The sequence below is a fragment of the Clupea harengus genome, chromosome 10 (assembly GCF_900700415.2).
Source record: "Clupea harengus chromosome 10, Ch_v2.0.2, whole genome shotgun sequence".
Lineage (NCBI taxonomy): Eukaryota > Metazoa > Chordata > Actinopteri > Clupeiformes > Clupeidae > Clupea > Clupea harengus.
The window spans coordinates 20948104-20959305 of record NC_045161.1 but is presented as its reverse complement, the minus strand read 5'-3'; the positions used below and the strand labels follow the sequence as shown (position 1 = coordinate 20959305).

Below are 11202 nucleotides of genomic sequence, written 5' to 3'. Positions count from 1 at the left end.
ATGGTTAAATAACTAGACACATTATATAGTTATATGATTAGACACAATATATGGTTAAATAACTAGACGCATTATTTGGTTATGTAACTAGTAAGTAAGTAAGACTTTATTTATATAGCACATTTCGTCAAGAGTTGCAGTTCAAAGTGCTTTACATAAAATCAATAAAAGCAAGCAGCAAGAGCAATACATGGAGTAAAATAATTATCAACATCGTATCAGAACCTGATGTTCCAATAGGCTTCTTGGATTACTAAAATCATGATAAAAATAATACAAATAATAAAACCTTTCTGCCTGGTTTTTAGCTCAGTCGGAACCATAGTGCTGCTTCATATATTCCGCCTAACCCTGTTAAATATTTTCATAATTCCATAATTTGGGGGCGTAGTTAACAGGTCATTTCTGTCAGCGTGTGTGTGTGTGTGTGTGTCAGAGTGTGTGTGTGTGTGTGTTTCATATTTTAACCATTTTCCTGTTACAGAGTTTGTGAATGAAAGTTTTTGAGCAAAATGTATTGGACAGGTAATTTCTGTGTCAGCGTGCGTGTGTGTGTGTGTGTGTGTGTCAGCGTCTGTGTGCAAATATTTTGAAGGGGTAGGGGCAGCGTGTGCTTCCCAACCCTCCTTCCAGGCTTAACTCGACTCCATCTTGCGTGGAAAACTTAAATTTCTGAAACAGGCTCACGAAAAACAAAAAGAGCTCCATCCTAGCCAGCTGTTCCCCCAGACACACCCGCTTTCCTGACAGACAACAAAAGCACAGAGCCACCAGGGTGAGTTTCATTACTTATTTAAAGTCATGCTTACTTATCCACAAGGTATTCAACAACATAGAGAAGGTGTAAGAGAGACTTCCGGCATTGAGTTCACTATAGATATGGCAGAAAATAGTTAACTATTTGAAGAAAAATACAGAGCTGTAGGCTGGTAAGATAGAGCAATTATTTAGACTGCACAAGAGCACAACAAAATGTCCTTGCATTGGACATTTAAATCCTACCTGCAGAGAAGGGCATGAAGGCGTCTCGTCTCCTGAACTTGCCCTCTGAGTCCAGGAAGTGACCCAGGTTGAATTCATCTGGTGTCTCCCATTCAGACGTATCATACAGCACTGAGGTCAGATTGGTCATCAGAGCTGTCCCCTACAGGAAAACTGATGGAGATAATTTCCAAACACTGTTAATGACTTAAGAATATAATAATCAAGTGCCTTGTATTATTAATTACCTTATATGAATCATGTACTTATGTAAGCAGGAACATGGCTTTTCTGTGTTTCTGCGTGTGTGTAACTTAGAATATTAGGTGCCACTTAGTCTGCACATGTACAAGAGCATGTTTAGACCAGAAGTGATAAGAAGGTTCGAACTGTGCTTCTTCCGACCTTGCAAAACTTCCATCCTTGCCTCGGATATCAGAAATCCACCACGTGGTTATCTCCCTGAACGCTCAACTTCTGTCTATATAAACCTTGTGCGATGTGTTTATCAGGGCTTCACTTTCATACTTGTTTTGTGAGTGAGCCCAATTGCAATTGTTGTTTGTCTAATAAATATACTTATATACAGCTCCGGAGTCCTGAGGTAAATAGGGTGAATTTTCACCTATCATATTTGGGGGCTCGTCCGGGATTCCAACAACCTCATCGACTCTCCACGCTGGGCTAATCATCAGGACCTGAACCGTACGGAGGCTTACGAGACTCCGTTTTTCTTAAGACCTCAACCTTGAATTGGAAGGAGGCCAGGGCCTGCCAGCATGGAGAGCCGAGAGTGAAGGAATTGAATTGAACTATGGGGGGTGGACTCCGAGCTGTTTGTGAGTATATTGTTTAGTTGTTGAAAATGAACGCCACTATATGGTTCTTGTTTGTTTCGGTTTTGTATACACTTGTCTTCAAGTGGGGTTGAGACTAACTTTTTGCCTGTTTGCCGCGGAGTGAAAAGGGGAACAAGAGCCCCTTCCTGAAGAAGAGGGCCTTGCCTGTTCGCCCCGTGTGTTGAACGAATTGCTAGAGTTAAGGAGACTCCTGTCTGTAGTTTTCATGTTTTGGAGCGCTCAAGGTTAAAAAGTACCTCCCTGAAGTGAAACTTTATCTGTTATAATATAAGTACTGTTTACCTTCCCATATGGAAAGAATGGAAGGATAGCGTTCGTTTTTGGAAACGCTAAAGGTTATATGTGACAGAAGACCTGTTGCCGTGATCACCCCCCACGAAGGGAATGGTTAGCGCGCGCTAATGATATATAAGCACTGTTCAACCTTCCTGAAGAAGGTACCGAATACGCACAAGGTTAAAAGCACCTCCCTGAAGAGAGGACTTATCTGTTAGACAGGCCTGTGTAGTGATGGAACGTAAAAGGCTATATGCATAGCGCTGTGATCTGAACTTGAAAACTCTCTAGGCCTATTTTCTCCGGATATTTCTGTATATTTTCCTCTTCGCCTTGTTTGAAGGGAACAAACTTCTCAATTTCTGTTTTCCTGTGGAATCTCCTGATAAGCCTTTGGGTGCCTTAGCAAACAGGCCATACGAAAGGGGTATAATCCAGAGTGAGAGTAATACTACAAAATGGAAAACAAGCAATCTAAAAAAAAAGAAAAAGACATATCCCAGTTAGAAGGAGATATGAAACATATGGAAATACAAGCAAATGCTGACTGTGCAAACATACTGAAAGATTTCGCATTACTGAGATGCCTTGACCCGGAACCAGTAGGGGACTGATCACCCCAGGGAAATTCCCTGGCCTCAACCTCCTCACCAAACGAGTGAGACGGGGGCCCTCTGGTCGGGCTCGGGTTGACTCAGCATTGCGATCTCAAGAACAAAATGAGAAGGTAAAATAGAAAGTAATAATAAGAAGGTAAAATGGAAAGTAAAAAATGAGAAGGTAAATGGGAAGTTAAGAAAAAGAAGAAAGTGAGGAGAAGGTAAAATAGAAAGTAATAATAAGAAGGTAAAATGGAAAGTAAAAATAAGAAGGTCAGTGGGAAGTTAAGAAGAAGAAGAAAAAGAAAGTGAGGAAAGTGAAGTGTTAAAATAGAAAGTAAGAAGAAAGAGACATCTAAAAGCAAGTCTAAAAGAGTCTGAAAATAGAAACATAACTAACCCTAGTGTGAAGAATAAGATAAAGGTAATTTAAAAGGTTTCGAGATCAGTTAGAGGTATTAAGAGAAATACATAAAATAACTTAAAAAAAAATGGGAAAAAGTGCGTCAAAATCAGAAGACGTACATGATAATGGCAATAAGAGGTGATTTAAAGTGTCTACAACAAGAAGAAAATTGTAACACTGATATGAAAATGTTTTTACATTATTGGTTGCGCCAAACAGAGCAAAGCTTACGGTAATGGTGGCAAGAAAGCCAATGATTTTTTGTTTTGTTTTGTTTTGTTTTGTGTGACTCTGATTACTGTAATTAGATGCCCAGAACAGTAAGGGTGTAAGAAGAAAGAGACATCTAAAAGAGTCTGAAAACAGGAGAGATATTTAAAAAATACAGATTATGTTTCAAAAACATGCCCTACAAACTTATTAGGAAGAGATGTGATATGGGTTGGGCATTAGAATTGTTCCAACAATACATGGGTTTTAGAATAAATTAAACAATGGTGTGTCAAAGAAATGGTGTCTCAAAATTTTACTATGTATAGAATATACACTGTTTAGCCCCAAAAAGATTTAAAGAGAAATTGAAGCATGTCACACTAACTACATTAACCTAGACTGATGCATTGGACTAACACAGACTGGGTGGGGGTTGAGTGCTGGCTCAAAAGAATATGCTGTTCCTCCAGATAAGAAGACCTGTAAACAACACTGATGTTGTTAAGATTTTTAGCAGAAACAAGGCCACAAAATTTGCAGCTATGGCCCACTAAAATAAAGCTATCTTTAAAAAGCACCACAGCCACAGACAAAGAAATAAAGTATGTCTTAGCACATCCAGGACATGACAAAGCCATTCGTACAGACTGTAGACTGTAAAAAAAAAAAAAAAAAAAGGTTATATAACATCTGTGTTAATGGATAAGTGGGGACTTAAAGTTGATACCAGTGGCATACTATTCAACACGGCTAGATCCAGTAGCCCAAGCAATGTCTGAATGTTTACAAGCAGTAGTGGCTGCAGGCCTCTGCTCCTATTGTACTAAACAGACACTTACACTGAAAGTTACTTATTTCTTTTAAATTTTTATTTTTTGCTCACTCAGCCTCGTATCAATATTGAGCGCTGCGTGACATTTAACCCAGTTACACTTTTACTTACAGCAGAGAACAGATAAAACTATGGCAGCCAGAGCTGACCTACAAGATATGCCTTTTCCAAAAGCTGATTTAACTATTGTTTGTTGATGGTTCAAGCAAATAAACCTTGAACGCATAGCCACTACTTCCACACTATTCTGCACAAGCAGCGGAACTAATTGAACTGATTGCGCACACATGCAAACACCCGGTTTCATTGGGAAACCACAAAGCAGACAAGGCCACTAACCAGGCCGCACTACAACAACCATCTGACACGTACACAATTGAAGCATTAGATTTTACAATACTAAAAGATATGCTGTAATATTGAGCCATGGTAAAAACATGCCTCAATAAGTGGGGATAGTAAGCATATATTTATACTTCTTATTTATATTTCATGAGAAAGATGTTTAATCATTCATTATTGATTTTATTGAGTTAAATCCCAACGAAAGAAAGAAATATTGTCTAGCCATAGACAGCCATTGTTCATACAACCCCCAGTCAGCAGGACTGGTAGAAAAGAATGAACCAAACTATTAAAAGTTAATTGAGAATCCAAGAGTGAAATTAGTGAAATTAAGCATGCATGTTGTTATCACTGTTTGAAATGATGTATGGAAGAATCTACACTGCCTAAACTCTCAAACTATTTGCTGAAACAGACAAAGAGATTGAATATACATTTGCAGAATTTATGTCAAAGATGATGTCGAAACTAAATGCTCTCAGACTTCTCTCCCCTACACAGGAACACTGTGAGGCTGAATTCAAGGTTGGACCGGGAGATTGGGTCCTAATCAACAGCCTCAAAAGAAAACACTGCCATTCGCCCAAGTGGGACAGACCATAACAAGTGCTACTGTCAACACCTACCGCAGTCAAAATAGCTGATAGAGCCACGTGGATACTTCTGGCTCAATGCAAACGGGTAAGCCTGCACACGGCTGAGGCAGAGGAATAAAGATCATCTTTCTTTGCTGTTTCCAGGGTGTGCCCACTGTGACAGAAGACCAGCCTACAAAGGGGTTTAGATGTTTAGATTCTATTCGTCTCAACCGCTGGCAGAAGATACAGTACTGTCCTGGGGGATTAGAACCTAGTGGAAATTGTGGAGTGAGAGGTCTCTTCCTCTGCAAAGTCATGGGAGGTTACCAAAAAGTGGGCCAAAGGATGTGGGGGACTCTTAGCAACGACTGTACGATTTTACATTGTTGTTCTAGTAACATACTTATGAATGATACAGCAAACACAGGCCCTGGACGAATATCCACGATGGGGCCTGGCTAAAGATCATCCGTGATGGAAATGGGTAAATCAGACCGTCAGAACGCAAGTACCACAAGTTAGTTTAGTCTGTTTAGTCTGTTTAGTCTGTGCAGGGCCCAAGGTGCCGACCAAACCACTCCTGGCAACCTCTGTACCTTATGACATAGATCACTGCGACAAAGAATTTAGAGAAACTGAAGCCTGGAAGAAACATGTCAACTTACTCTTAGTTATCAAGTGCACGTGTGAGATGTGCCATCCAGCGGACACCTCGTGTCGTAGAAAAGAATGTTCATATCTTCCTGCCCAATGTAACTACATACAACAGCCAATGTGTTCTGCAGAATGTTTGCTGATGATGGGAAATAGGGCGTTTAATGATACAGCTATACAGCATGACTGTTCACATTTTAACTGACCCTACATGCCAGACAATGTTGCCCCACCTCCACACATTATTAGAAAAGATGCTCTGTTTGAATGCTATTTAAAACCTGGGGAAAAGAACGATCCACACCTAGGACACGGGACACAATGTAAAACCATTACACATGTGATAGATAATGGGAGAGAAATACAGTTAAATACTTCCACTGAATGTAGAATAGCGGGGATGTGTTTGAATGGCAGACTTCTTGAAGTACAGGATATAGCCATAGCTGATAAGTGGGGATGGTGAATTAAGAGCTACAATACCTGTGGGTTGGTCTGGGCCTTGTGCTAGAACAATGTTGGTACAACCTTTTCAGATTTCCCCCAGGTCCAAGACTCACCAGTACCTGAGGAACGTTCCAATGCATTCCGTACGAGGGATGAGAGAAGCAGGGGATGACAGCGGGATCTGGTCCGATGGCCTGGGCATTCCCTGAGGCATTCCAGACCACTACAAAGCCTTGAACCCAGCAGCCAATGGCCTGGCATCTACCCTCTGCCCCTGGTGCGTCATCGGAGCACACACAGATTGGATTAACTTCCTTTACTACGCTGAGATGAAGTTCCAGAACCTGACCAGAGACGGACTACAAAAGATCAGAGAAGAACTACACGCCAACTCCAGGTTTAACGCGGCAAAACACAACCGTGCTTGAAATTCTCACTGCCATGAATGGAGGCATTTGTGTCATGCTTGGTACTGACCAATGTTGCACATATGTCCCTGATAACACCCGAGATGGGAAAGACTTAGATCTGATCCTACAAAAGATGCAAAAAGTTGTCCAACAGAATGCCTGATGGGGAACAGGGCCTTCAAGGACACAGCAAAGAAACCTTGTTCGAATGTTATCTGAAGCCTAGGCGAGCTAATGACACACACACAGTCGACACCCACTATGTTGGCCTACAAATGCAAAGTATACAAATGTGTGATAAGAAATATGAGGACATTTTAAATGATTAACTTATGGAGTGATGTTCAGTAAATGATCTCTGTTCCGAAAATCCATGTGATTAAGCTCAGAGTGATGATTTTGAAGTTATCCATTGAAATTGATAATTGACGAATTAAGAAAGATGGTTTGTGATTGTGATTGTGATTTTGAATTATCCATTGAAACGGATAAAAGGAGGGACTGATGGAGATAATTTCCAAACACTGTTAATGACTTAAGAATATAATAATCAAGTGCCTTGTATTATTAATTACCTTATATGAATCATGTACTTATGTAAGCAGGAACATGGCTTTTCTGTGTTTCTGCGTGTGTGTAACTTAGAATATTAGGTGACACTTAGTCTGCACATGTACAAGAGCATGTTTAGACCAGAAGTGATAAGAAGGTTCGAACTGTGCTTCTTCCGACCTTGCAAAACTTCCATCCTTGCCTCGGATATCAGAAATCCACCACGTGGTTATCTCGCTGAACGCTCAACTTCTGTCTATATAAACCTTGTGCGATGTGTTTATCAGGGCTTCACTTTCATACTTGTTTTGTGAGTGAGCCCAATTGCAATTGTTGTTTGTCTAATAAATATACTTATATACAGCTCCGGAGTCCTGAGGTAAATAGGGTGAATTTTCACCTATCAAAAACGCATAAACACAACACCTGGGTTGAATTCCTTTGGCGTTTCCCAGTCAGACTTATCAAACATAACAGATGTCAGATTGTTCGTACATGCTGTACACTGCACGCAAGAACTTCATTAACACCCATCACTTAACTGTCAATCGTGACAAGTATTTATTGATCACAGGGGATGTGTTTGCAGAAAATTATAATTTGACGACAGGGATAATGCTAATTCACACTTTTTCATCTTGAGTGAAAGAGACGAGCCACACCTTGGGTATGAAGTATAATCTGTCTCTGTGTGTGTGTGTGTGTGTGTGTGTTTAAGAGATGACCACACCTTGGGTATGAAGTATCCTCCTAGTGTTGTGTCCTTCTCAGCCATCCGTAGAAAGTTCAGCGGGACGATGTTCCCCATCCTCTGGATCTCGTGGACCACAGCCTCAGTGTAGGGCATGTTGGCTCGGTCAGCCATGCTGGGTTGGTGTGACTGACCAATAACACTGTCAATTTCTGCTTGCACCTTCTCTGCAGTTCAACAGGAGGGTAAATACATAAAATGGCACATATACTCACACACCTGACATTTAGTAATGCACTGAACCCTCCCATGACTACAAAACATGCTATATACACACTTAGCATATTCTTATGTCAATCAAACCAGTGTGACACACACCATACATATTTTATGACTCAAAATGACATCTTAAGTTACACATTGGAAGACTTTTATAATCCATTTACACTTGAATGAATTGCCTGTGGGATAAATTGCTGTTTCATTTGTAATCAATACACACTGAGAGTTACATAGGAACTGCCCTGGCTCTCACCCTGTACATCTGGGTATTTGATCAGGTACACCAGGGCCCACAGCAGGGTTGTGGAGGTTGTTTCCGTCCCGGCAAGAAACAGGTCCAGTGAGTTTAGAACCAGATTGGTCTCATCAAAGCCGTCAGTGGGGACACGTGAACCCTAATGTATAGAAAATAAACATAATGTAGCCTAGAGCTGGTAGGTGGAGACAGGCATATTAGAGGATATGACAGTTGTAGCTGCACTGTGTACATGGTAACATATTACTAAATAAAATTACTAACTATCGTGACATCTTTGCTAAATTGAAATCATCCCAGGATTAGAAAGGTTGTGTCATGATATATCACGTATACATAAAAAAATATGTCTGCCATAATAACTAAAAATGAATCATGTTATATTGATTTAAAACAGGCAGATATTTACACTTCTCATCTCAGTGATGTAGGCATCAATGTAGTCCCTGGGGTTGTTTGGGTCAAAGCTGTCCTTGTGTCTCTCCACCTCTTCCCTTATAAAAGCACTGATGTGTTCAAAGTGGCCAAAAAGGTAATTGTGTCGCCCAGGCAGGCACTTCATTATGGCAGGAAAGGCCTCATACAGCTGGGGGGGGGGGGACGACACGGGAGTCACAAACGGAACATCAGTAACTAGATGCATCCAAGTAACAAGTGTCAGCATTAACAGTTTACACAGGGACGAGAGATAGGGGATTTGACAATGACAAATGATTACAGGACCAGCACTTCAAGGAAAGTTACTTTGACCGGCAGTGAAATAATGAATAAAACCGCATTTGATACACATATATGTGTATATATATGCCAATGTGGTACTACGTTAGATCTCAAAGTGCATTATTTTTGTTGATGTTGGTAATGTTGTTAAATTATGCATTATTCCATTCAGAATTAGGCATTATAATACCTGGGTCCATACTGTTCCCTCTAGGTATAATACATCGTTCAACAACTGAAGAATCTTCTGGAAAGTATGATCAGTATAATCATACCGCCGTCCGAATACCATCTGACAAATGATATTGGAAACGGCATTGTTGAGAAGAACTCTTGGATCAAATGGATCGCCTAGAAGGATTGCGAGGAGAACAAAATATGTAAGTTTCTGAAGGCAATAATATTTGTAATATAACATTAGAACAAACACACTATTGTGCAGCTTAATCTAGAATAGTTCTCTAGTGCAACCAGTCAGTTAGGACACTGATGTACAAAAATGCATTTTCTTTACACGGTTGAAATAACTAAGCTAACCACTATCTTTCAGTTTCCCAGTATTTGTATTACTATAAACATCAGAGAATGTGGATATTAAATGTTTTACACCAAGCAGTGGCCAGTCAAATGAATGTCATTGGGTCACGTTCTCTTCCTACCCCCTACCTTTTTGCCCCTCCAGCTCCTCCTGAAGGTAGCGGGTTTCCTCACAAATGGCGTTCTCCATTGTCTTCTTCCCCAAGCCGAAGTTTCGGAGCGTGGTCAGAGTGAATCGGCGATGTGTCTTCCACCTCTGCCCATTACTGAAGAACAGACCCGCTGTTGTACAGAGAGGAACAGGCGGATTTAACATCAGAAACAGTGTGTGTGTGTGTGTGTGTTTGTTTGTGTGTGTTTGAGAAAAAATGACCAAATTATTAAATGACCGTTTTCAGGCCATTTTACCAAATGTTTCATTGCCTTCCTCTGGTGTGATATTGGCCAACAAGAGCCCAACCTATTCAAAGTCTTTGAGTGATAATCTACATTTACATATGATCAAGCAGTAGATTTACACAGGTAAGACGTACATTATCCCTATCAGCATGTGAGTTTACCCGTAACCTTGGTATGAACATCTCTACCAGTTAGACCTCAAAGGTCTGTCTGTGGAATATGTGTCCCAAACATATACACACGACATGAAATGACACTGATTGATACAAAAATCTATTTTCTCACCATTTCCTGGGTACATTCTTTCACCCATTGGACTAAAGGGCCGATCAACAAAGTTCTCTGCCTGCCCCACAAGGGCCTCTTTCACCATCTTATAGCCTGTGGCGAACACAACCTGGTCTCGGCCCAGACGCAAAGCAAAAACGTCGCCATAAACCTCAGCCAACTGAAAAGACAAAAATGTATAATTTACCATTTCCTTTTATCTGTTCCGAAAGGAGAACCCACTAAAGTTTTTGGTTATAGAACATTTAAGAGCTGTCATTAACATAAAGTAAAAATGCACTATAAAGCACTTGGCCTATCTCAGTGTAGTGTGGGTGTGCTACTGGATCAATCACCTTTTTATTATTGTTGACAGTGATATCTTTTGTTGGATAAAATACATGCTTCACAAAACAAACATTTTGTAAATTAACCTTTAGTAACCTCTAGTCTTATCATGTTTGCTGCAATTATTTTAGCAACTCCAACTGAGGGAAATTTGCAATTTTAAATCTTCAGCACATTTGCAGATCATATCACCAGAAAAAGCAATAGACTATTCAGGTCGAGCGATTCCAGCAGCAGACTAAAGGCCCCGTCACACCATGACGTTCTGGTCAACGTTCTCTGAACTTTCTAATCGTTCAATTTCGAGCGTTCTAGGGCGATGTGGACACATCTGGCGTGTGACTTAACGAAAGAATAGCGTAGGACTGACGCATGACTACTAACGTGGGACTCACGCATGAGGAGCATGTAACCGCGACTTGTGACGTTTCACTTGTGCGCGACAAACGTGTGCTGACGTGTCTGCTACTAGCGCTGCTGCAAGTAAGAAGATGATAAATCCTGCTGAAAGTAAGAAGAATACAAAGCCTCTTTCACTAGCAATGTCTT

At 40.6% G+C, this 11202-nt stretch overlaps 1 protein-coding gene across 1 annotated transcript; it reads right to left on the bottom strand.

Moving 5' to 3' along the window:
- Positions 1 to 544: 544 nt before the first annotated feature.
- On the bottom strand, positions 545 to 10531 carry LOC105900864 (cytochrome P450 2J2-like). The gene is made up of 8 exons (XM_031574352.2): positions 10324 to 10531; positions 9769 to 9921; positions 9293 to 9453; positions 8792 to 8968; positions 8380 to 8521; positions 7884 to 8071; positions 1003 to 1144; positions 545 to 743 (listed from the first exon to the last, which is right to left on the bottom strand). Exons 1-8 carry the CDS (start codon positions 10514 to 10516, stop codon positions 568 to 570), a joined length of 1332 nt encoding a protein of 443 aa, XP_031430212.1. The 5' UTR covers positions 10517 to 10531; the 3' UTR covers positions 545 to 567.
- Positions 10532 to 11202: the final 671 nt, after the last annotated feature.

What these genes read in the sequence shown, in the direction of transcription:
- LOC105900864 (XM_031574352.2), bottom strand. Translation starts at nt 10,516, where the DNA reads ATGGTAAATTATACATTTTTGTCTTTTCAGTTGGCTGAGGTTTATGGC. An exon ending in GGAGCTGGAGGGGCAAAAAG is followed by an intron (nt 9,454 to 9,768) that starts GTAGGGGGTAGG and finishes CAATCCTTCTAG; the next exon opens with GCGATCCATTTGATCCAAGA. An exon ending in CTTCATGCCCTTCTCTGCAG is followed by an intron (nt 744 to 1,002) that starts GTAGGATTTAAA and finishes GTTGTCTGTCAG; the next exon opens with GAAAGCGGGTGTGTCTGGGG.